Raw genomic sequence first — 26,872 nt, 5'->3', positions numbered from 1 at the left:
TTATGCCTGGAATTTTGCTTTTACAATACAAAATTTTCCAACCTTACTCAGGGATTTAACTCATATCATGTGTCCAATGTTGACTATTGTATCCCAGAATTACAATTTGGGCATTTCATCTTACAGCTTTGGCGAGACTCTTCATCTTTTCATCAGTTGTTCTTTTCCATATATTTTGCAGTTTCCAACTCATTTGAGCTTTTACAGCTACAAATATATGTCTATTACCCGTACGGTCTTTATGTTGCTGGCTACTGCATTCACAGAAGCCGACAATCTCAGTGTGCTTTTGAGGTGCTGAATGTTTAGAGGTGCTGAATGTTTAAAGGTTCAGTCGGTTTTCCGACTTGAATTTTTTTTTCCTTCTTCTCCTTGAAAGATTGTGGTTTTCGTAAAATAGCAGATTTTTTCCACATTGTTCCCACCTTGGCTACTTCTGCCTTAGAAGAGACAATGGATCCCACTAATTAAAATGTTGCACGTCAGCACAGCCAATACACTATATGTGCAGATTCACTGCTATCAATCCTTTTTCTGCTGTTATCAGTCAAATCGCTGATTACTTGAGAGGAAGGCATCACATGGGCATCCTTTGGCAAAAGATTTGTCTCTGATTTCAATACAGGGGCAAGATTTATTACATGATATTTAGTAGCTAATTACATCTAAGGTACATAATCGTCTTCTGCAGAATATCAGGCCCAACTTAAAGGTACAGCAACAGCTACATGGCAAACTTGTACAGAACTCTGATGAACTGGAGGAGTGGTTGGCTCCTCTGAAGAATGGCCCTTCATACCTTATTGACATTATTCAACCCTTTCAGGCCCTAACAACTTTATACAACATCTTCCCGACAAGAGTATGAAGAGAGTAGAGTGGGTAAAACTGTAGTTGTTGTCACAGCTCAGGACTATGATCATCCTACACTTCACACTTCACTCGATGGCGAAGCACTTTGCATGACAACTCCATTTCAAGGCATCTGGTAAAAGTCAACATTCTAACATGTGTTCCCCTTCAATTGTTGGGTCTCTGCAAGTACATGTAGTTGAGAACAACTGAGCACCTCACAGCACCCTGTGACCTGCTCAATAATGTTGGCTGGTGGTCAGAGAGCAACAACTGTCACATACAACACAATTCCTCAACAAGAAGGAAAGAGAGAAGGTTAGGAAGGCGTTCATAAAATATGTTTTCTTTCATAAAAAATCAATTTGTTTCATGAAACTCCATGGTAAGGGAGACATGAACCTAGACCTTGTGGCCCCAGTGTAAGGCCATTACTACTATATTATAACAGTCCTTGAAAATCCAGGCCAGTTGCATCCATTCCATAAAAGCCTCAAAGCAAGAATCTTACCCTGAGACCGACAGCGTGCCAGACTTTTAAATGCCCCTAAGCTACTGTGTGGGATTTTCACCAGCAGGTTTCCAGAAGCAAATCACTGCAGGTGCTGTGGTTACTTTGGTAAGTATCATGGGTGGAGAGAGAGGTTCTGGCAGTCATTAAGGAATGGGCTAACGAGTCCCTGAGAGAACAGTCCCTGTAAAATGCAGACTGAGGGAGTGATGGGAAGGTGGTGGTGGCATTCTGCTGGAGCTGTCGGAAATGGCAGCAGATGATCCTTTGAATGCGGAGGTTGGTGGGATGAGAAGTGAGGACAAGGGGGACCGGATCACACTGTTGAGAGTGATGGGAAGGGGAGAGGACAGAAGCACAGGTGATAGGTCAGATGCGGTTGAGGGACCTGTCAACCACAGTGGGTGAAAAGCCATGTCAGCTGCACTGTTTTAGAAGGTGGTATCATCCAAACAGATATGACAAGGGCGAAGGAACTGGGAGAATGGGATAGAACACTTACAGGATGTGGGGTGCGTAGAGCTATGGTGAAGGTAGCTATGAGAGTCAGCAGCTTCGCAGTGGATGGGAGGTTATTCCCTGCAATGGAGACAGAGGGATCAAGAAAAGGAATGGGACTGGTCAGAGATGAACCATAAATGTTATGGAGGGGTGGAAACTGGAAGCAAAATTAACAGATTTTTCAATGTTTAGACAGGAACATGACAGTCGTTGATGTACTGAATGAAAGCGTTGTGAGAGGTGCCTACGTAGGACTGGAAAAACGGTTGTTCCACATACCTTCTAAGGAGACCAGCATAACTGGGACCTGTGCCGGTGCCCATAGCCACTCCTTTAACTTGGCAAAAGTGAGTCGAATTAAAGAAAAATTGTTCAGTGAGAAAGCAAGTTCAGCCAAGGAGAGCAGAGTGGTAGATGGGAATTGCTCAAGCCTCCAGTTGAGAAAGAAGCCGACAGCTCTCAGACCATCCTGGTGGGGAATGGAGGTATACAGGGATCTGACATTAATGGTGAACCAGAGGCAGTTAAGGCCATAGACCCAGAAATGACCTAGTGACGGAGGGCATGCAGGGAATTGCAGATGTAGATGAGCAAGGTCTAGGCAAGACGAGAGAGGATCGAATCAATATAGGAGAAAATGAACTTGGTGGCGCAGGCACAGGCTGATATGATGGGCCTACTGGGACCATCTGCTTTATGAATTTTGCGAAGTAGAAAGAAGTGGGCTGTCCGGGGTTCCAGCATGTCTCTGGTCTCTGGATCACTAGCAATATTACAACTAGCCACCTTCTCCATCTTACCGACATTTATGTAATGCCATTCAGGTCTTCAGAATATTCCATGTTGCCTAATACCCAATAGACTACTTCCTCAAATTTGAACACTTCCTAAGTAGACTAACACTGCAGCAATTTTCAACAAATCATAACAATTAGTCAGGGCTTTTCGTGTTAAGCTATTACTTGTCATCTCAAACAGATGACAGAACCCTTAGATTAACATCTTATCTAAAAACTGCATCATCCTTACTACTGCATTATAGCTCCAGCCTAAGTTATATTACCTGCATCATAGCTGATAAACATTCCATTGATATAGTAACATACCAATTCCTTGAATTGCAGACTGGCTGGAATCTTTCCTCTACGTGTAAAAAACAAGGTAGGAAGAGAGATAGTAAGAACTGCCGATGCTGGAGTTGGAGCTAACACAGTGTTATGCTGGAGGAACACCGCAGGCCAGGCAGCATTAGAGGAGCAGGAAAGCTCACGTTTCGGGTCAGGACACTTCATCAGAAAGGACCCTGGAGTGCATTTGTTCAGGACGTGATGTGTTCAGTTACCATTCAAGCATACCAATTTTCACTTATTTCCCCCTCAGGATTTCAAAATTACCATATGATCAAGTCTTGGATTTGGGTTGAAACCTACAACCTACTGACATAGAATCCTGAATGCCACTAAGTCAAGCTGCACAACACTCAGATGAGGAGTACTGAACGGAGACACTTCAGGAATAATGATGCTTGGATAGCCATATGGATGCTGTTCATTAGTTCTAATTTTGAATTATTTTACACTATGTTTAAATTGAACAAGAATGACATACAACATTTTCTGGACAAATTTCATTCTTCAATACTATTCACCAAACTATCAGTGTATAAAGAAAAGTGTAAATATACATTCTCAGGCTTGTCAATTCTTGGGCTGAATCTGACATTTTATGACTAAGTATAAGTTAGAGGGATTCCCACCTTAAAGTCGAGAGAGATTTTTGCCATATCTTACAAACTCATGTCATTAACCACCTGTTCTGCCCCTATAGCATCCATCATGGCAGAGTTTAGCCCCACCTTACCATGCACCATTCCCAGAACAACTTGCCTGAAGCACATATCCCAGATTTCTCCAGTGTCTGTTGCACTCAACATCTTTAAAGGACTGTTGCACTCCCAGATAAGCACAGTCAGTCCACAGCTACCTTCCATGGTTCCCGGTGGCAATCAGGGAGATTCACACCTCACTTGTAGGCAGGGGAAATCCTGATCAATGAGGTTTTTGTAGATATGGGGCTTCTTCTTCCCTCAGGCCCAGCAGTGAAAGCCACAACATCAGTCTAAGGTTACCATGTGGGTTAAAGCAGCTCAACCACCTCGAGGAATGCACAGCACTGTACAAAGAAGGTCAATGATCTCTGCACTCTGCCAATGGAAGTATCAACATCTTCTGGGGCCTCACCTACTGTACCATCTCCCACCAAGGCTCATGCTCTACCACTCTCACTAATGCCTGTAACATCTTCCTTCACTTGTTTTTATCTGCTTTTATATCTGCCTCCATCTCATTTCAGGAGGAAAATCAATACCAAGTAGAGCAGAGAGACAAGATGGGTGTTGGGGTGCCCAATATTCAGTTATTTACCCCTTTTGTGGGCAACATCCTGACTCTGGCTGCCCTAAGTGGCTGATTGACCATTTTCAAACACCTAGGCTGATATCAGAGGATCCCCTCGACATACCCTGGCAGGACCCCCTGAGCAAACGTTATCCCCGAGATCTGCTGGAAACCATGACGAATTTCCTGCCTTTGCGTCAGTACTGAATGGGACATCAAGACAGAAGGATAGTGAAGGCAGCGTTTGGTGTGCTTGTCTTTATTGATCAGTGCATTGAGCATAGGAGTTGGGAGATCATGTTGCAGCTGTACAGGACATTGGTTAGGCCACTTTTGGAATACTGTATTCCGGTTTCCCTGTTATAGGAAGGATCTTGTGAAAATATAAATGGTTCAGAAAAGATTTACAAAGAAGTTTCTAGGGTTCAAGGGTTTGAGCCATCGGGAGAGGCTGAAAAGATTGGAACAGAGATTGAGGAGTGGCCTGATAGAGACTTATAAAAATCACAAGGGGTACGGATAGGATAGATCGACTGAGTCTTTTCCCCAAGTGTGGGGGAAACCAAAATTAGGCTTAAGGAGAGAGGGGAAAGATCTAAAAGAAATCTAAAGGCCAACATTTTCATGCAGAGGGTGGTGCATGTATGGAATGAGCTGCCAGAAGAAGTGGAGAGAGCTGGCACAATTACAACATTTAAAGGGCATGGGTATATGAATTGAAAGGGTTGAGGGGGATTATGGGCCAGATGCTGGAAAATAAGACTAGATTTATTCACAATATCTGGTCTGGAGAATGAGTTGAACTGAAGGTCCTTGAGTTTCCACCATGGTCCTAGAATACATATACTTCAAGTAACATCACTGAATTCTCATTACAGTGACATCTGGAAACCAGGATCACCTAAAGAACTTGTAAGCAATGGCTTCTATTTATAGATGCCCTTATCATCACAACGGTCATTATGCATGCAATAACAGGAGCTGCCAAGTATTCTAGGCCTGGCTGTAATAACTGGAGCATTCTCGCTCTCACCTGAAACGACAACTAACACTGGAGCCGAGCCAGCGTGGTGTAATTTCAGTTCACCATCATCCTTTGCCATTCAATAAAGTTTGCCACAACTCCAAAACGTTCCAAGAACCAGGAGACCACCCATTAACTGAACAGCAGAAACAAAGAGATCTCCACACAGGACAGGCCTTAAAATCCACTCTCTTCAACAACTCCAGATTCTTTAATGTTAAATATTAGTTGCTGCCTCCGTGGTCATGAGCTGGTAAAGGATTCCACAATCTAATACCACTGTGTTTAAGACCTTTAGTCATTAATTCTTCTATTTCATCGGCTATTTCGCTCTCTCTGCTCTTTCTGCTGTTCCTGACTCTGGAGACAATGATGGCGTCTGTTTCATTCCAATCACTTCAGACCCACTTCCACATACCATTCACCCCAGTACTTTTCCCTTTCTTCATCTCCCTTCAGCTATTCTCCCGTGGCTGACATCTAAGCTTCCATTCCACAAAAGCCAAGTCATTCCTCTCCTGCCATTTCAGGGGACCCTCCTACCAAATGTGAGGAGTTCCAATGAGGTGCTCGGAGCTCTCCTCACTGCCAAGGACTGCGTCCAAATGTCATAGTGAATAGCAACAGCCACAACCTTTGACTGTCCAGACCCCTCCTGATTTAACTCAACATTTAGGAAGCACCCTGTGCCAGTAATCACGTGATGTCACAGAGCGGTGTGGACATGGGTAATTTAAACATGACGTTCACCCTGTAAATTTCCACGGACAGTACTCGGGAATGCCGACCCCATTTTGATGGCATTTTGGTCCTTCTGATGTAGCTTGAAGCCCTTGTCAACTTTGGAACTTTTATCCCTCTCAAAATAGAACCACAGAAACGTTCAAGGCCAGAAGTAGAACAGTTCTCTCTCTGAATGCCAAGCGAAAAGAACTCTACTCCACAAAAATCAAGTTATTTTTCCCACCCTTTGCCATCTCAGTTATGAATGTGGAAGGGTAGGAGGAAGGTAGAAGGGTGGGAGGAATTATTGTCACATGTATTTTAAAGGAATGCTACGATACAAGACAGTGTAAAGCTTTTATTTGTCATAAAGATTCGGCAGCATTTTGAATAATTTAAGAATAAGGGGGGATAAAAGATATAGCTTAAAGAGCGTCAATCAGTTCTAAGCCAGCTCATCACCATCAACGATGCCTGTGCCACCATTCCCCCTCCACTACTTCGCCTTCTAAACCGAGCCCAATCAACAAAGTTGCTAATCCTCAGGCACCACCTTCTACCCCTGGAATGATACTCCACCACCACCATCTATACCAGGCCAACCAAAATCAGTGTCATGTTTATTATCACTGGGCCCACCTTGTTGCTGTCTCTGTGATGCCCTTCTGCTAGCCATCTGGTCACCACTAGCGCGAGACCTGACCAACAACCAAGTTGCCCATCCTCAGGCACCATCTCTCACCACTGGGTCTACCTCACCAAGGTCACCTCCGCTAACATAGCTGCCAACAGTTTGATGCCATGTCCTGGAAAAGTAAGTAAGGGCTTGCTCAAAGTCCACACTGGATTCCTGCCATCGTTGCTGCCATCCAAGCTCAGGACAACTGGTGTGAGTAAAAGGTATAGAAAGAAAACAAAAACAGAAAAAATAAAAGAAAACAGACAGGAAAAGCTGTCAGAGCAGACAAGCTCCAGTTCAGGAGCCCTACTCCAATGCCACCTTGTTCAGGTTGTAAATTAATTTTGTGCACTTCAGCTGTCCATAATTTGAGATTATCTATGGCCCCTCCCCAGAAGTACATTTATGAATTGGATTTTGTTTTCAACAATCATCACCATCAGGCTAGCTCTTATTCCAGGTATTTTTTCTTGTTGAATTCAAGTTTCACTCTCTGCCTAGAATATTGGCCTGAGATTCTGTATTACCAGTCCAGTGGCATTACCCCGACACTACACCCTCTCTGCAGTGAAGGCCACCATAGGTCATCTCTCTCTAACAGAGAAGCTGCTGGTGAATTCAACTTGAGGATCACCACACCTTGGGAAGGCAGGACCTTATAGTGGCCTCACCAAGCATGGGAATTGAACCCTTTGCTACTGGTGGTGTTATACATTGCAAACCACCAATCCAGCCAACTGAGCTACCATACTATATCTATTTAGCTCACTGCTCTTGGTTATCCTTTGCAAAAAGTACAATTGACTCTTGTGAATTGTTAGGCATGACAATGGTAACTAGGCTTCAGAAAAATTTAGATCAGAGATAATGAGAACTGCAGATGCTGGAGAATCCAAGATAACAAAGTGTGGGGCTGGATGAATACAGCAGGTCAAGCAGCATCTTAGGAACACAAAAGCTGACGTTCCAAAATGTCAGCTTTTATGCTCCTAAGATGCTGCTTGGCCTGCTGTATTCATCCAGCCCCACACTTTGTTATCTCATTTCAAAAGAATTTAACTGGCTTTGAAGCCTCCCCTGAAGATGTGACAGCACCATCTAGATGTCAAATTCCTAACAAACACGCCAGAAAAAAAGTTGCATTTCTCCTTTAAGGGTTCTCTTCCACCTGTACTGTCAATTGAAATGATTGCAAAGCTCTAGTAACTTCAAAATAGTTTGTCATTTTATGATTTGCATTCAACGTATTTATCCTACACACCACCCTCAACCCTCAGCCAAAATCTAGCTGCTGGACATACTCACACCATTGGAAAATCTAGCCCATTTATCTGCTACAGTGCAGGAGATGATCAGTTCACTTTACATTGTAATTCATCACTCCTGTCTTTATTTGTATACACAATACTTTATTTTCAGTTGTAGAAGTGTACTCTGCACCGTGCTTGTACCTTGTAAAGGAAGTAAGCATAGGCTAAAGTTGAAACAGCAGAATCCAGGTCACATTTGTTGTCACCGAGCACAACATGAACTCTGGGCAAATCATTCCCACTCATCTGTAAAATAAACATAACCAAAGTGAACTGCATGCAACCAAGTCCAATTGTATGTATAATATATTGCACAAGCATATATAAAAATATAATAATATTGTGCAGGATAAATTAATTTTAAAGCATTTCAGAGTTAACTTAATCAAATAACTATATCAGCTTCCAGGAAAATGAGCAGACTGGAGATAACAATTGAGACAGATTAATAACTGGCACTGTACTGAAGTAATGATCACATACATCAATTTAGGATATAGAAAATAAACTCTCAAAATCCATAATAATTAGTTCAGTTCATATAATCTGAGATTGCACAATATCCAGTTTGACAGTATCAAGTCCAAGTTCTTGTCTGCACAGTATGTGATTAAATCCTCTAGTTTTATCCATCTCTTTTGTACTGAGCAAGCCAGAGTTCTCTGTGAAATCAAATATTCGGAGCACACTCAGTTTGAAGAATTGGTAGGTGTCAACATTCAATTCTACACCAGCAATAGAAGGGGTTATGGTAAGGTTTTCACCATGTTACTTAGGGCAGTTCCAGAGTTGCCAAACAGGAGTTCAGAAAGGAGAAACTGAACCAAACATCAGTGAAGATAATAAAGTGTGAAGCTGGATGAACACAGCAGACCAAGCAGCACCTCAGGAGCACAAAAGCTGACGTTTCAGGCCTAGACCCTCTCTGATGAAGGGTCGAGGCCCGAAACATTAACTTTTGTGCTCCTGAGATGCTGCTTGGCCTGCTGTGTTCATCCAGCTTCACACTTTATTATCTTGGATTCTCCAGCATCTGCAGTTCCCAATATCACTCACACACTCAAATGTCAGTGAATATGAGCGTTGCAAGACAGGTAGAGCTATGCCTCAATGTCGTAAGTAGTGATTTTTAGCTCTGCTGTAGAGAAAGTCACTGAATTACATCGATTGTGTAGGAGATTGCACAAGCTAACTACTGGCAAAAATAAAGATGGAGCTGTGTTGAAGAATATGCAGTAGAGGACAGTTTTAGCAGTCAAGTGGAGTGCACAGTCAGAAAAAGAAAGAAGGGTGATCAGTCCGAACAGGCAAAGTTATTCAAGCAGTCCAAGACAGGCAGCTGAAAGAAAAATTTTAAGGTCAGATGAATAAAAGTGAAAAATTCTTAAGGGGAAATTTATGCATAATACTTCTTTACTTTTCCTAGTACAAATTTGCAATAAAGAAGAAAAAAACAATCCAAGTTTTTGGACAACTTCCTTCATTGTCTGCAGATCTGTGAATGAGGTTTGACATGGTGACTCGAATCGGGTCCATTTTCATATTGGAGCGATGCCTGGTCAATATGAAGTACAAACTAGCTAAATTTCCAGATATTGACATGGGAACAAAAGTAAACAAAATGCAAAACATAGATCCTGGATGATTTGTACCTTAATCTACTTACTCACTTTGGTTGAGCATCCTAACACAATCAACCAACCTCGGTTTTGAATTTTTCAATTTATGTGCACTCAGAATCATTTTGGAGGAGACTGTTCAAGGTTTTCAATGCCCTGTGAGAGAATATGCTTCCTGATATCACTACCAGGCTCGCTCTCACTAAGTTATGAAGTCTGTTCTGAGTTTCCCCTACCCACCCTATCAATCATCACCATCTTAGTTAAATCACTGCTTAATCTTCCATTCTCGAAGGGACACAAGCTTAGTTTGTTACTAGTCCATGCCAATGAACACATTCACCCCCATCATAATTCCATAAAGAGACTGTGCTTTGTCTTATTTTCAATATAATTCAATTTTTTTTAGTCCCAATATCAAATTCCTAGGATGCAGTGTTGAGAACTGAACAGAATACTTCACATGCTGGATAATCACAGCCTTAAACAACTGTAGCATAATTTAATGATTTTTTTGTGTGGAGAACCACTCAATTGCTTACATTCATTAAAGGTAAGAAAATACATTGTACAGACATGCACTCCCTTCATCACTGACTCCCAGGAGTAGCATTGTCTATTACCTACAAGATGCACTTCAGAAATTCACTAAGTATCATTAAACAGCACTTTCCAAACTCCCCACCACTTCCATCTAGAAGGATAAGGTCAGCAGATACAAGGAGGACCTCCAATCTGCACATTTGCCTCCAAATCACTTCCCATTCTGACATAGAAATACATCACTGTCACTGGGTCAAAAATCCAGGAACTCCTTCCCTAAACGCCTCTGGCTCTATAAAAAAATTGCAAGAGTTCAAGGTAGCAGGTCATTACCACTTTGTCAAGGGAAACTAGGGACAGGCAATAAATGCTGGCCAACCAATGATGTCCACATCTCACAAGTGAATTTTAAAAATCCATGAACAATCAGATGTATGTGCATTTCTTTCTCTCTTGCAACTTCACATCTGCTAAATGCTAAAAACATGTGAGAAAAAGTAGTCTTAAAAATTGTGTATTTTCAAGCATATACCAAAAGTAAATTAATCCACATTTAGAAAATATTGGAGAAGAGGATACAGTCAGTTCAAACCTGGTGCAGTAAGTTACTGTTGGAATTTGGAAACAAACATCTGGTGCCATCAGACAAAAGCAGAGAGTTTGAAATTCTACTGAGTGAATCATCACATTCCAGAAAGTTTTTGTTAAGAATGCTTGTTTGAAATCAGGCCAAAGTTACCAACACTTCAACTATGATTATCCTCTATGCTTTTAACAAGAAAAACCTATATACGTATATAGAACCTTTAAATTGTAATATGTCCCTGGCACCTCACCATGTTTTATCCAACAAAACTTGACATTGAACTAAAAGGGGACCATTACAACAAGTGATAAACAGCTCGGTCAAAGAGCCAAGAGTATTTTTAAAGATGAAAGACAGGAAGAGGGATGGAAAGATCTGGTGAGGGAATTCCATAGTCCAGGGCCTAGGGAACAAATAACAAGGAAACCCATGCAGACTGATTTTAAAAAATGAATATATGCAAGAAGGTAAAACTAGAGAAAAGGCAAATTGGAGGGGTGTGAAGCTAGATACATTTACTGAGATAAAAAGGAGCAAAACATGAAGAAACCTGAAACCAAGCAAGAGAATTTTAAGATTCTGACGTCAATTAAGCAGAGATATCTGTAGGTCAGGAAGCAAACAGTGACGTGTGAATGACACTTGGTGAGGGTCAGGTCATTGACAGAGTTACACTTTGGCCTTACACCTCCAGAGCTTAACACAGAATGAGAGACGCTATCCAAGATCAGTCAAAACCAGACGTGAAAAAGGTACAGACAATCAAAGTTCCGTTAGGGTTGATGGCATTTTGTACATTTTTAAAAATTCTTTCACGGCTTGTGAGAAGCACTGGCTGAGCTGGCATTTATTGGCCCATCCCTAGTTGCCCTTGAGAAGTGGTGGTGAACTGCCTCCTTGCACTACTGCAGTCTATTCTGTATAGGTAGACTCAATGCTGTTAGGGTGCTCCAGCATTTTAAAGAAGAAACTTTGAAGGAATAGTGTTATGCATCAATGTAGAAATAAAGTTCACTAATCGCAGGGCTGTCACACAAGTTAAAAATTGTAAAAAGCATGCAGAACTCTCCAATTTTTTTTCATCTTTTAGACCTAGGATGATGGAATGAATGGGCCAGGTGTCTGTTTATACAAAAATTGTTTACACAAGAATTGTTAACAAATAATTAATCTAGTGAACATTAAAAAATTATAAGCCATCAACTTTTTTTTATTCACTGATGGGACATGGACATCTCTGGCTACTTATCCATCTACTTATCCCTAATTGCCCAGAGGGCAGTTAACAGTCAACCTCATTGCTGTGGGTCTAGAGTCACAAGTAGGCCAGACCATGGTAAGAAAGGCAGATTTCTTTCCCTGAAGGATGAGTGAACGAGATGGGCTTTTCCAACAATCAACAACAGTTTCACGATCCTCATTAGACCCTTAATTCCAGGTTCTTTATTGAATTCAAATTCCACGACCTATCATGGGATTGGAACACAGGTCCCCAAAAATTAGCTCAGTTTCTGGATTGATAGTCTAGCAATAATGCCGATAGGTTGTGGCCTCCCCATATAACTCTACTGGTTAAAACTCTAACCCACTTATAAAACTCTGTCCCTGTACACACATATAGATAGAAAGGCACACAAAATATGTGGTTGTTATGAGCAAATAGAAAAGCTGTGAAGACAATTAAACTGGTCCCTGTTTATACAGATAACAAGGTGTAGAACTGGATGAACACAGCAGGCGAAGCAGCATCAAAGGAGCAGGAAGTTTGATGTTTCAGGCCTAGACCCTTCTTCAGAAATCTGGGAGGGGAAGGGTGTTCTGAAATAAATAGGGAGCAAGGGGGAGGCAGATAGAAGATGGATAAGAGAGAAGATAGGTGGAGAGGAGACAGACCGGTCAAAGAGGTGGGGATGGACCCAGTAAAGGTGAGTGTAGGTGGGGAGTTAGGGAGGGGATAGGTCAGTCCAGGGAGGACTGAAAGGTCGGGGGGGTGGGATGAGGCTAGTAGGTAGGAGGTGGGGGTGGGGCTTGAGGTGGGAGAAGGGGTAGGTGGGAGGAAAGACAGGTTAGGGAGGTGGGGACAAGCTGGGCTGGTTTTGGGATGCGGTTGGGGGGGGTAGATTTTGAAGTTGTGAAGTCCGCATTGATACCACTGGGCTGCAGGGTTCCCAAGAGGAATATGAGATGTTGCTTCTGCAACCTTCGGGTGGCCTCGTTGTGGCACTGCAAGAGGCCCAGGATGGACATGTCGTCTGAGGAATGGGAGGGGGAACTGAAATGGTTCACAACTGGGAGGTGCAGTTGATTAGTGCAAACTGAGTGTAGGTGTTCCGCAAAGCGGTCCCCAAGCCTCCGCTTGGTTTCCCTGATGTAAAGGAGGCCACAACAGGAACAGTGGATGCAGTATACCACATTAGCAGATGTGCAGGTGAACATGTGCTTGACGTAGAAGGTCATCTTGGGGCCTGAGATGGGGGTGAGGGAGGTGGTATGGGGGCAGATGCAGCACTTCCTGCAGTTGCAGGGAAAAGTGTCGGGTGTGGTGGGGCTGGAGGGGGAGTGTGGAGCGGACAAGGGAATCACGGAGAGAGTGGTCCCTCCAGAAAGCAGAAGTGCCTCATATTCCACTTGGGAACCCTGCAGCCCAATGGTAGCAATACAGACTTCACAAACTTCAAAATCTCCCCTCGCCTCCCCCAACTGCATTCCAAAACTAGCCCAGCTTATCCCCGCCTCCCTAATCTGTCCTTCCTCTCATCTATCCCCTCCTCCCACCTCAAGTCCCACCCCCATCTCCTACCTACTAGCCTCATCCCGCCCCCATGACTTGTCTGTCCTCACTGGACTGACCTATCCCTTCCCTAACTCCCCACCCACACTCATCTTTACTGGCTCCATCCCCACCTCTTTGACCTGCGTCTCATCTCCACCCATCTTCTCCTTTATCCATCTTCTATCCGCCTCCCCCTCTCTCCCTATTTATTTCAGAACCCCTTTCCCCTCCCACATTTCTGGAGGGCGGCCTAGGCCCGAAATGTCAGCCTTCCTGCCACCCTGATGCTGCTAGGCCTGCTGTGTTCATCCAGCCCTACACCTTGTTATCTCAGATTCTCTGGTTCCTACTATCCCTGTTCATAGAGAATTTGCTGAGATGGTCCTTTTGATGATCAGAATGCTGCTTTGCAATCTTCTTTCACCTTTGCTTACTGGCAGGAGGCCCAGGTTCACACTTGAAAAGGTTCGTAAGAGTTATTAATTAAAGTAATAGCTTATAGCAACTAATGAGGAAAAATGATCTGCCTGTCTTCAGGCTGTAGATGCTTTTTGCTGCACAACAGAAACAGCTCCTTCCCTTCACAGTACCGATAACTTCTACCCTGAACTTTCACACCCCCAAACTACTTGAGAGACAAAGTTGCTGGCAAGCAGGAAGTTTTTGTCATTGGTAAATGCTCACTGTATCACAGACTAATCACCTACTATTGCCAACCAAATCCCTATTTGTATAGCATCCCCAGTTCCTGTAACTAAACTTTCCTTGGGACCACTTGAACAAACTACACTATAAACAGCATCTGAATGTCAGACGACTTGCTCTTAACAAGTGCAGCACTCCTTCAACAATCCTTGCTTTTTAAACCAGTCATTTTCCTCATTTCAGTTCACAATCAAAAGTTGAGAAAGACAATGAAAGATATGAACTTGACATGGACAATATATTTCCAAGTCAGTCTGTTGAACGAGGACTTGCAGGTGGTGGTTTTTGTTCCCCACTATCTGGTGCGCCTGTCCTTTCTGAAGAAGGGTCTAGCTCTGAAAAGTCAGCTTTCCTACTCCTCTGATGCTGCTTGGCCTGCTGTGTTCATCCAGCTCTGAACCTTGTTATCTCCTGTCCTTCTAGATGGTATTTGTCACAGGTTTAAGTTTGTAAGTACGTGTCAGTCATTTTTTTTTTAAAAGATTCTGCTAACATGTTTTTTTCTAAAAAAAAACTATTTAAATACTGTGATAACTAGGAAATTTGTGCTTTCTGGGTCTGACATGGCATTAGGTTTAGTGGCAATGTGAATATAACTGAAGGCAATGCATATACATTTGTTGTTAACAGTCTCATTACCTTCATGCAAGGTTGTCTTGCAACTTCCCAATCAATAAAGTCAGTTTGATATCCTGTTTGGGAAAAGGTCTGCGCTCCTCTGGGACACGAGAGTGCTTAGGCTATAATGAAAAGTTTGACTCTGGCAACGCCACTGATATGAAGAGTAAAAATTTCACAGAACTATTTCAAGGCAGCCAGTTAAACTCTCAAGATTCAAAGAAGAAAAGACGAATCACATTTCCAAAACTAATACATTTTGGACACAATTGCTGCCAAGCATATTGAATTAAATCATAAAAAGATCAATGAAGTTTGAAATACACACAGTTCCAAATAACAAAACACAACCAGAAGCAATAGCTGTATCTTGAAAATTTATTGAAATTTGTTCCAAGATTAAACACGGGTGCCAAAGCTAAGTCATCAAAATAACAATTCTGCATTTTCGAATAACATGCAAATTTAGAAAAGGCTTTTAAGATAAAGCAATTAAATCAAATTTCTCCCACAAATGATTTTGAAAGGTTTAGGCAAATGAAAATGAGTCACATGACAGGTTGAGGTACCACATTGAGTTAAGGTGTGTGAAACTACATGCTATAAAATCATTGTCCATGCATGGAAAAAGGGAAATGGGGGCTGTCAAAGCTTTTGAAAGATGGACTGGATTAGATTATGATTTTATTTGTTTCCACCTTGGATAAACATTGGTACATTGCATCGTTTGGTGCTTACACCAGTACTATAAAGCAGGTGGTTGTCACAGTGCACAGTTCCAAATTCTCCAGATCACCACAAGAACAGAGCCATGATAACTGTCATGAAAGGCCGATGATTCTTAAAGCTTATGCACCCATCATACTCTAAAGTATGAACAAGACATCAGTTTGGGTGCCCAAACAACATGCAACTCAATTTCAGAGGCTTGTTCCAGCTACTGTCTAAATTGTAGAAAGAACAAGGAGAGACAATTTAAATAAGACCACAGGATGCAGGCGAAGAAATAGGCCATTCAGCCCACCACATATGCTGTCATTCAACAAGATCATGGATTATCTGATTATGCTCGAATTGCACTTTCCTGCTTGTTCCTTCTACTCAATTCTCTTACTGATTATCTATCTGAAAATCTATCATAGTCTTGAATATACTTAATGACTGCAGAATCAATAGCTTTTTATTATAAAGAATTCCACAGATTCAATACCCTCAGAAGAAATTCCTCATCTGTCTTAAATGGATAACCCTATATTCTAAGATTTTGTCGTCTGGCCTTAGATTCTCCCACAAGGAGAAACAACCTTGCTACATTACTCTAGCAAGTCCCCCTAAGATTCTTGTGTTCAATAAAGTCACTCTCATTCCTCTCTATACCAACAAGTACAGGTATAATCTATTCAACTTTCCCTTATATGGCAGTTCCTCCAAACCTGCTATCAGTCTAATGAAAGTTCTCTAGACTGTCTCCAATGGCACAACATCTTTCCTTAGATGAGGGACCCAAAACTGTGGTTTGTTTATTTTCCCCTCTACTCTTTTGAAAAATAAGTCAATGTTCCATTTGCCTTCCTAATTACCTGCAGAACCTGGATGCTAACTTTTTGAGACTCCAAATGCCTCCATTACAAGATTTCTGCATTCTTTTTCTCCATTTAAGTAATATCAATTCCTCTATTCTTCCGACCAAAGTACATAAACTCTCCTTTCCCCACATTATACCCTATCGGCCAAAGTTTTGCCCACTCGCATAACTTGTCTATATCCCACTGCAGATTCTCTGCCATCCTTAACAGTTGTCTTCTCACCTATTTTTGAGTCATCTGTAATCTTGGTTATAGTACATTCACTTATCTCATCCAGCTCATTAACAGATATTGTAAATAACTGTGGCCCTAGCACTGACCCTTACAGCACTAGTTACAGGTTGCCATCCTGAAAATACCACATTTATCCAAACTCTGTCTTTTATCAGATGGACAATTCTCTAAACATATTTATTTGAGGAAGCTCTTGTCTGTCAAGATAATACTTGCAATCTTACCCCCCAAGTTTACTTTCTCCATTTTTTTTGGGAGATCTGTTGTTGACTTCTAAAAAACCTTTCCTAAATCGCTCATCTTTGCCACATTGGCATCTTGTTTTCCTTTCAACCTGATGCTATCTTTTGCTGAAAAAAAGCACAGAACCATAGATGCTAGAAATCTGAATCAAAATAAATAAATTGCTGGAGGACCACAAGAGGTCTGGCAGCATCTGTGGAGAGAAAGCAGAGTTAATGTTTCAAGTCAAATGGCCCTTTCCTGAAGAAGGGATAACATAAATAGTACAATCTAAATAGGTGCAGGAGAGGATGGATGTGCATATGTAAATCATAAGTTATCGAATGTTGCAGGAGAGGTCAAGACAGTAGTTCATAAAGCATTCGATATCCCAGGTTTGAGTAATAAAGGGAATATGCAAGTAAATTAGATAGAATATGTATAAACCACGAGTTCAGTCTCAATTGTAGTATCATGTCTCATTCTAGATGCCGTACTTTAGCAAAAATGAAAGGCATGAGACAGAAGGAGAAGAAAAGATTCATAGAAATGCTTTCACCATCAGATCCTTCAGTTATTAAGTTAGAGAAGTTAGGATGATTTTCCTTGAAGGGAAGACAGTTGATAAGAGATATTTTAAATCATGAGGGGTCTGGACAGGGTAGTAGAGAAAAAAAGAACCCTATATTCAAAAACAAGGGGGCAACAGATCAAAGCAGAAACAATGATATGAGGAAAAACGTCGCTTCAGACAGTGAGTGGTTAGGATCTACAAAAGCCAGGGAGTGTGAGGAGAGCCAGGTTTAGTGGTTTTCAAAAGTGATTTGGGCAGTTGTTATCTGGAAAGGAAGAATACACCAGGTTACAAAAGGCGGAAAGTGATTAGGATAAGGTGGGCTGTTCATTGAAAGAGATGGTGCAAATAGACATGTTGGGCTGAATCACTTACTCCTGTTTTGTAATATTTCAGTGATTCTGAGAGGTGTCACTGCACTGAAATCACATCATCACATGCTTTAAACGCTTTCTTTGTCCCCCAGCAGTGAATGTAAAGATACTATAATACATATAATTATGAGAGTTATTTGGTGAAAGACATTGAAGAAAAAGATATTCAATAGTACAGGCACTTGATTTATCAAGAGCCAAATAACCAATTAAAATCAGGGTGAAACTAATTAAATAATGATGAAGAAGACAGTTGACAAACAACGTGATGTACACAAATTATGCAAAAATGTATCCCTAAGCCAATCAGATCGTTGTCCACTATTATCACATCAAAAATACCTGTCAATGGACTGCCCATAACAGGTTGCTGAGAGACCTCTGACATTTCACGCCAATCCTACATAATGCCCACCTTATTTAACAAAAAGCTTGTCAAACATTAAATTCTGTTAAGTTTCAGTCAGCAAAGCCCAATAAAATAAAACAATAATTCAGCTGAATGCTCCATAACCTGGGCAGTATGCCAATGCACTATGCTTACTTGTGCAAGTGAGCTGGTTCCTGCGTAAGCTGTTGAAACCTAAAGGGAATGGCAACCATTAATTGTTTAAAGAAAATTCAGTCTTCTGCAAGTTCTCCAAACTTGCATAGGCCAGTTTGTCTCCTACTTCAGTGTTGACTATGGGGGCTGAGCATGGTGGTGAAAAGTAGAAATGAATGTACAGTTACTTTCAGTTCTGCAATGTATCCTCAATTAGAGATGGCAATTGGTGTACAAGGTAATGGTTCTGAAAAGGTTAATGTTCATTCATATGACATTAAATGCACATATTCTACTTAGGTCAGTCAGAAAAGCCAGCTTTACTTCGAGAATAGAGACCTTAGCAAACACAGGCTTTGTAAGGAGCAAATGAAGGCTCCAGTAGTTAAAGTTCGAGATCTGCAAAGAGAATGAATATTATTTAATGAAGAAAGCATAAAAAACAGTAAAGGGAAGACAAGAGAACTGTAGTAAAATCCTGAATGCTCACATCAGCATTACCACTATCAACTTTAAGCTCCAATGAGATGCATTCAAAAGGAACAGTAAAAGAGCTGGAAAAGACACTGAAACTAGGGCTACTGAGTCAGAAAGGTCTCAGAAATTATTTGGGCGGAGAACAAGAAAGCTTACATGAATCTAATGAAAAAGAGATTAGCAGGACAAGAAAAGGGAGGATGAAAAAGTTTTAAAAAAGGACTAGGACTCTATGTAAGCCCCACAGTTTTGACAAGATAAATGCCACAATAAAAAGCCACAGTAAAGGAACTTTTCCTGAAAAACATTTAATTAGAAGTGCAGATTTAGATCATAATAGGTGGGAACATAGTCATTTTATCACAACAAAACACAAAGCAGGAATGGATGTAAGTTTGCTCGCTGAGCTGGAAGGTTCGTTTTCAGATGTTTCATCACCATTCTAGGTAACATCATCAGTGGGCCTCCGGTGAAGCGCTGGTGTCATGTCCCGCTTTCTATTTATGTGTTTAGATCTCCTTGGGTTGGTGGTGTCATTTCCTGTGTTGGTGATGTCATTTCCTGTTCTTTTTCTCAGAGGGTGGTAGATGGGCTCCAAATCAATGTGTTTGTTGATGGAGTTCCGGTTGGAATGCCATGCTTCTAGGAATTCTCGTGTGTGTCTCTGGTTGGCTTATCCTAGGATGGATGTGTTGTCCCAATCTTCTCAAAACAAAGCAGGAATCTCCATCTTACCTGCACATTTGTATCACTGAACCTTGCGCACTCCAACTCTACGAAAATGGAACAAAAACAAAGTTGCTGGAAAAGCTCAGCAGATCTGGCAGCAGCTGAGCAGGAAAATAAACAAAGTTAATGTCTCGGGTCCGGTGACCCTTCCTCAGAACGGGACCTGAAAAGTTAACTGTTTTCTTCTTCAGAGATGCTGCCAGACCGGCTGAGTTTTTCCAACAACTTCTGTTTTTGTCTCTGATTTACAGCGTCCTCAGTTCTTTCACTTGATATATACCAAAATGGAAACACCTTGACAGTAAAACTGCACCAAGAACAATCACCTTGCAGAAAGATGACTGGGGGCCATCGGCTAACTCTCCAGCAAAGCACCAGAACAATCACCTGGGTATTAACCAGCAGAGGGTAAACAAATTTGACATAGTCATCTGGCTGGCTACAGAAGGAGTGTGCGTAGATAATCTCAAATGTAAGTGAGGTGACTGAAATACATTAACCATGACTGTATTTGGGTCCCTGGTCAGTTGCAGACAGAAGGTCATGTGACAATCTAACTGGACTTGTGAGTATTGATGCAGCTTTTTATCCTGCTTGCTGGAACAACTGAGGCAGTGGAAGATCTAGACTGGGCTGTTTCTCTCTCTGTCCCTGGACAACTTGCAAGTTTCAAATGCTGTTTGTCGATTTTGACTATCCAGGTGCCACAGATGGAGCTTTTAAATAACACAATTCAGCAGCCATCTTTAGAGAAACAGATAATTGTCCAGATACATGTTTAAATCACCTCAATACCAATGTCAATGAAATTCAAATGCCCTATATACCTTTATTAAATTGGACTGTAAAATCACTTGTTTTCTCTCCTCCGACTCTATTTGCTTGAAGGCAAAACTTGAGTCTGTGAGTCAAAGTCCAAGTAAGTCTAAATAAAATAATCAAGAACAATAAGTATCCTCCTTCTCTTTATAATGATTGGGGGGGCCTATCATTAGGAGGTCATGTTCCTAATCCTGCTCCATGAGGGCCAGATTCAACTCCCTTCTGCTCCAGAGACGTGTAATAACATTCCCCAAGCAGGTTGGTTGGAAAAATTGGTTAGGTTTAAAATAAAAATGAAAAGATTGAGTCAGATTTTCCAAGGACCAGCAACCTCAGATTGTCACTCAGGCCCTGTCTCTCAAATCCAGAGAAGGGAGTTCTGTATTACTGAGAGAAGATTCTGATCCACAGTCCTTCAGAGATATGAGCATTTCCATTGTGAACAACTCTTTTGTAACACAAAACTGCCAAATTATGTCCCTTTTCACAGCAGTTAGCTGCAAAGACTGAAATTTAAGAAGTTCCTGACAATCACTGACAGCTACTGTCAAGCTACTAACTAAGAAAGTTAGCAATCTCACTCAGCCATCAGTTCACCGTCCAAACCATTCCCCTGCTGCTGTGGGCTTTCACTAACATCAACATTTTTCATCACCAGAAATAAAGAATTTGCAGAGGAAGGTTTCCTTTTAATAAGCTAAATGTGAAGCTACAGGAGCTGGGCAAGTAGGGTACCAGACTAGCAGAGGGTTACGGGCCAGGTAAACAGAGTGCCAACTGGGTGGAATGCCCAGTGGGAAAATGATAAGGTGCCAAGTGGGAAGAATGCAACTAAGTACAGGGTCAGTTAAGTGATGCAGTGTTTCTGGAGGTCAGGCTGAGAGACAGAGAAAACCGGGTCTGGCAACAGGTTAGCTAGCAGCAGTGGGGGTGGGGGTGGGAAGAGGGCTGCTGGGAATTGTTGTCTGTCCGCCAGGTGCAGAGGAAGGGGGAAGCGGGCTTGGTTCAGTGCTGTTGAGGGGAGGTCGTGTCGAGCCCTGCAGGAGTTTGGGGTTGGGCCAGAGGCTGGTTGGGGAGAAGGGTGTGTTGAGTATGGTGCAGAGAGAGGGAAGGAGACGGTTTGTCAGGCAGTGGGGAAACAGGAGTGGAATTGGGTTCAGCTGCAAGGGATTTAATTTGAGGAGGAAGGGGGAAAAGGAGGATGCAGTGCCGTATAATGGGTTGTAGCCAGGAGACATGTTGGGTCAGGGTCCAGACATGTGAGGGCTGTACGAATCAAGCATGGGTCTGTTGATTAATTAATAAGGAAGTAGAATGTGTTTTTAAACACACAGCCCATTGCTCCCTGAATAACTGTTTTGCTGAGGTTCATTATAAATCTCTACATTCTCGGATTTAAAAGTGGAGACTTTGATTTTTCCAGACACGGAGGGATTGTCCAGTGCAATCTTCAACTTCCCATGAGACTCCTTGAGCATCTGCTACTTTGGAGATTCCACAGGGTCTCCATGTGCAAGTCATATCCAAAGTGGAATAACAGCTCTCTGGTCATTAGAAAATCACCCTTTTTCAAATATCACAGCATGTAAACAGAAAAACACTCACTGAATGGGCAACTGCATCCTTTTCATTAAGAAACTGGCTGCAGTCAAACAAGCAATGTGGAAAGAGTGAAACCATTAGACCGCTCCTCACTTGATGATAACTAATCGAAGGGTTGAATGAATATATTAGATTTTCTTTTAAATCCACCAGTCACTTTCAGGTTACTTACAGCAGAATTCAGGAGATTCATGTTTCAGTACTGGATGCTCCATGATGACCCAGAAAGTTAGCAATCTCACTCAGCCATCAGGGCACCGTCCAAACCATTCCCCTGCTGCTGTGGGCTTTCACTAACATCAACATTTTTCATCACCAGAAATAAAGAATTTGCAGAGGAAGGTTTCCTTTAATAGATTTTTTTTAAACGTAGTCATAACATTCTTTGTCTTCCATATTTTGTTTTTGAGTTTTGATTTACTGAATAGAATGCCAAACCTTATTTTTGACATTCAACACTAGCATGAAGTAATTCCATCTATGGTAGCAAACCAAATGCTGAGTAATTTGTACAAATTAGGAACATTGTTTTTGTGCCATGGGTTTGACCCCACTCGGAACTGGATAAGGGCTACCCAAAATAAAAAGACTCTTACAGTCAGCAGAAAAGACTTACTTTTTTTGTCCACATCAGCAAAAGGCTCAGTTTTAAAAGGGTCATGTTACAAACAACCGCGCCAGCCCAACAAAACAAACAATTTTAAAACAACTGCACTAACTTTTCTGAAAAGTTCATTGGCTACATATGAAGGTAAATTCATTCTATGAGAACAAGAATCACTAACCAAGATGCAAAATTGCCTCACTGGTGCGCTGACACGGAAGGAATCGAGTATTCACTGCCAAAGCTGGTTAATGTAGAAAGCAAGTGGATCATATTGAACAATTTAGGGCGGCACGGTGGCTCAATGGTTAGCACTGCAGCCTCACAGCGCCAGGGACCCGGGTTCGATTCCAGCCTCTGGCAACTGTCTGTGGAGTTTGCACATTCTCCCCGCGTCTGCGTGGGTTTCCTCCGGGTGCTCTGGTTTCCTCCCACAGTCCAAAGATGTGCAGGTTAGGTGGATCGGCCGTGCTAAATTGCCCGTAGTGTTCAGGGGTGTGTGGGTTATAGGGGGATGGGTCTGGGTGGGATACTTCAAGGGGCAGTGTGGACTTGTTGGGCCAAAGGGCCTGTTTCCACACAGTAGGGAATCTAATCTAACCATAAAGAACTGAAGTCAGATCTAGTGTCTGTGCCAGGTGAACTTCACCTTGCTGGATGTTCACAGATGTGGCCAGCTAGAAAAGACAGGACTGCAGCAATGATCCACATGGGTGAAGTATTTTGTTAATTAATTTCCCGTGGGTGTAGCTGGCTGGCCTGCACAGTTCCCTGTCCTGAGTTGACCTTGAGAAGATGGTGGTGACTTACCTTCTTGAGCTAAAGCAGTTCACGTTGACCCACAGTGCTGGTAGGTAGGGTATTCCAAAATTTTCACCCTGTGACAATGAAGGAGCAGCACAATATATTTCCAAATCAGGACAGTGTGTGGCTTGAAGAGGAACTTGCAGGCGTTGATGTTCCCATGTCCTTCGAGATGGAAGCGGGCTTGTGTTAATAGGTGCTTTCTGAGGATTGTCTGTGAATTTCTGTAATGCACCTTGTAGCGTACACTCTGCTACTACGGAGGGTCAGAGGAGGAGAAAGTTGATGTGGTGCCAATCAAGCTGGCAGCTTTGTCCTGGCTGCACTCATCCAGTCAAGCAAAGAATATTCTATTATACCACCTACTTCAGCCTTGTAGATGGTGGACAAGTCAGGAGGTGAGTTACTTCCTTGTAGCCAGTGCATTCACATGGTGAGTCCAGTTGAGTTTTTGATCAGTACTAAGCCCCAGGATGTTGAGGGATTCAGTCATGGTAACACCATTGAATGTCAAGGGGCAGTGGGTAGATTGTCTCCAATAAGTGATAGTCATTGGCTTTATATTTATCCGATGTGAATATTACTTGCCACTGTCAGCTCAAATTTGTATATTGTCCAGACCTTGTTGCATTTGAACATGGACTGCTCCAGTATCTGAGGAGTCATGAATACGCAATGTTCAGCACCAATCCATTGGTGAACATCCTCACTCCTGACCTCATGAAGGGGAGGAAATTGATGAATCAGCTCAAGGTGGATGGGTCTAGGACACTACCCTCAAGAACTCCTGCAGAGATATCCTGGAGTGGAGATGGCTGACCTCCAACAGCGATAACCACCTTCCTTTGTGGCCATGATGTCAGTAACAGTCACTCTCAAAAGGAATTGAAGGGGCAACACCATCAGGAGTAGAGTGGAGGTCAGGAGTAAAGAAGAAGACTACACTATTAGGAGACCCCACCCAATGAACAGTAGCTGTATGGTAGGAAACAGAATAAATCAAGATATACTGAGAGCATTAATCATGTGTGATTTTAATCTTCACATAGATTGGAACAGTCAGATTGACAAGGTAACCATGGGGAAGAATTAGTGTGGGTCTGGAACAGTTTCCTGAAATATGTTGTGGATCCATCCAGGGGTCAGGATATTTTGGACCTAGTGATGTGTAATGGGACAGGTTTAATAAATTTTGTCAGAATAAAAGGTCCCCTAAGAAAGAGTGATCAAAACATAGGAGATCTAACATTCAATTTGAGAGGGAGGAACGTGGGTCAGAAACGGTTATGCTGAGCTTCAAAAAAAAGGGTCATTACAAAGGAATAAGGGCTGATCTAGCTGGAGTGGACTGGGAAAGGAGTTCAGCTGCAAAAAGGGGCTCAGGAAAAATGGTAGTCATTTAAGAAAATAGTTCATGGCTCACATGATAAATCAATGTCCATTGAGAAAGGGTGACTCGAGGAAGATGGCATGTTAACTATGGTTAAACAGGGAAGTTAAGGATAGCATCAGGTTGGAGAAAACGCTGTAATGTGATAATATATTGTGGTAAATCAGAGGATCGGGATAATTTTTAAAAACAATAAGATATCCAAAAACAAGGGCAGGAGATAAACTTTTGAGTGTAAACTTGAGTGTCAAATCAAGATGGACCAACAAGAGTTTATTTAAAGATATAAAAGGAAGAGGGAGGCTGAAGGAAACATAGACCTTTAAAGAATGAGGCTGGTGAAGGAAATGGCAGAGGAAATGAACAAACACATCAGTCAACACAGCAGAAGACACTAATAGCATTCCGAAAGTAACTAAATATTCAAAAGGCAATAAATACAATAATCATTACTAATGGAACTAAAGACCAATATGATCCCTGGATCTGATGAAATGCATCCTAAGATATAAAAAGTAGCTGCTACAGAGAAAGTGGATGCACTAATAATAATCTTCGAAGAATCCTTCAGTTCTAGAAATATCCCAGAGATTTGAAAGTCTGCCAAAGTGGCCTCTTTACTTAAAAAGGCAAAGAAACCAATATTAAAAACCAGGTAATTATAGGCCAGTTAGCTTACTGTCTGCATTGGTAAAACGGTAGACTCTTATTACAAAGGATGTAGTAGCAGTGCATTTAGAAGCATACATGATCAAGGAGAATCAGCATGGCTTTATCAAGAGGAAATTATGCCTGACAAATTTAATAGAATTCTTTGAGGAAGTAAAAGGTAGGATAGTTAAAGGGGAAGTGTTTGACAAAGTACCACATCTTTGGTTGTTACATTATTAAGTAGCCTATGATCCAAGGAAAAGTACATTGGATTGGATTGAGGATTGAATAACTTATGGAAGAGATAGAGCTGGTATAAAGAGGGCATTTTCAGGATATCAACCATAACCAATGGACAGTGATAGGGATCAGTGCTGGGGGCCACAGTTATTCAAAACAGGTTTATGATTTGCACGAGGGAAGTGAATTCAAATTTGCACATAACACAAATATGGGTGGGAAGGCAAGTGGTGAAGACAAGAGTCTGCAGAGGGATATGGACATGTTGAATGCGTAGGGAAAAACTCATCAGATGGAGTATCATGCAAAGAAATGAGAGTTCATGCATTTTGGAGAATGGAGAAAGACAGTAGAAAACAATGGAACAGAGGGATTCAGAAGTCCTCACCCATGAATCACAACATGCTCGCCACACATGTTCACCATGGAACTGGGGAGACAAATGGGATGTTGGCTTCTATTTCAAAAGGAAGGGACTATAAAAGTAGGGATGTTTTGTTAAAACTAGTTAGACTTGTTAGCATCAGTTAGAATATTCCTGGAATACAGTGAATGGTTTTAGGCCCCTTATCAACTGAAATATACACTGGCATTTAAGCCAGTCCAGAGAAGATTCATTAGGTTTGAGGACAGGTTAAATAGGTTAGCTTGAACTCATTGGAGTTTAGAAGAATGAGGGTTAACCTTTCAAATTATACAAAGTTCTGTTGGGACTTGAAAGGATGGATTCTGAAATGTTATTTTCCCCCTGTGGGAGAATCTAGAAACAAAAGGCATAAGTTCAGAATAAAGGATTATCCATTTAAGGCAGATGAAGACTTTTTTCTCTTAGAGGGTAGTGAATCTATGGAATTCTTAACCACACAGTGTGCTATTATGTACATTCGAGGCTGAACTAGACAGATTCCTAATCAGTAAGAGAATCAAGAGCTCAAGGAAAGGAAGGAAAATAGAGTTCAGGATGACCAAACCAGCCATGATCTCACTGAACGCTGAAGCAGACTTGATGGGCTTAATGGCGAACGTGTGTTTCTGCATCTTACAGTTTCTTGCTCTAAGGGTCTTGCAAATGTATAAAACAGAAGCAGACATAGACCATTCAGCCCTTTGAGCCTGCTCTGTTCAATAAGAACATGGCTGATCTGCTTGTTTCAAATTGCACATAACCCTTGATTTAGC

General features: G+C 41.8%; 1 protein-coding gene across 2 annotated transcripts in view; it reads right to left on the bottom strand.

Moving 5' to 3' along the window:
- LOC125450743 (protein prune homolog 2-like) overlaps positions 1–26,872 on the bottom strand; it is a 362,196-nt gene that overhangs the window by 283,922 nt on the left and 51,402 nt on the right. For both annotated transcript variants that reach the window (XM_048526831.2, XM_048526833.2), the window contains exon 2: positions 8,138–8,242. In XM_048526831.2, the coding sequence (XP_048382788.2) occupies positions 8,138–8,242 (105 nt within the window). The remainder of the gene's footprint in view (positions 1–8,137; positions 8,243–26,872) is intronic.

This window comes from Stegostoma tigrinum, chromosome 3 (genome assembly GCF_030684315.1).
Source record: "Stegostoma tigrinum isolate sSteTig4 chromosome 3, sSteTig4.hap1, whole genome shotgun sequence".
In the NCBI taxonomy this organism is placed as follows: Eukaryota; Metazoa; Chordata; class Chondrichthyes; order Orectolobiformes; family Stegostomatidae; genus Stegostoma; species Stegostoma tigrinum.
Note: the sequence above shows the minus strand (reverse complement) of the source record. Positions and strands in the feature narration are given on the sequence as shown.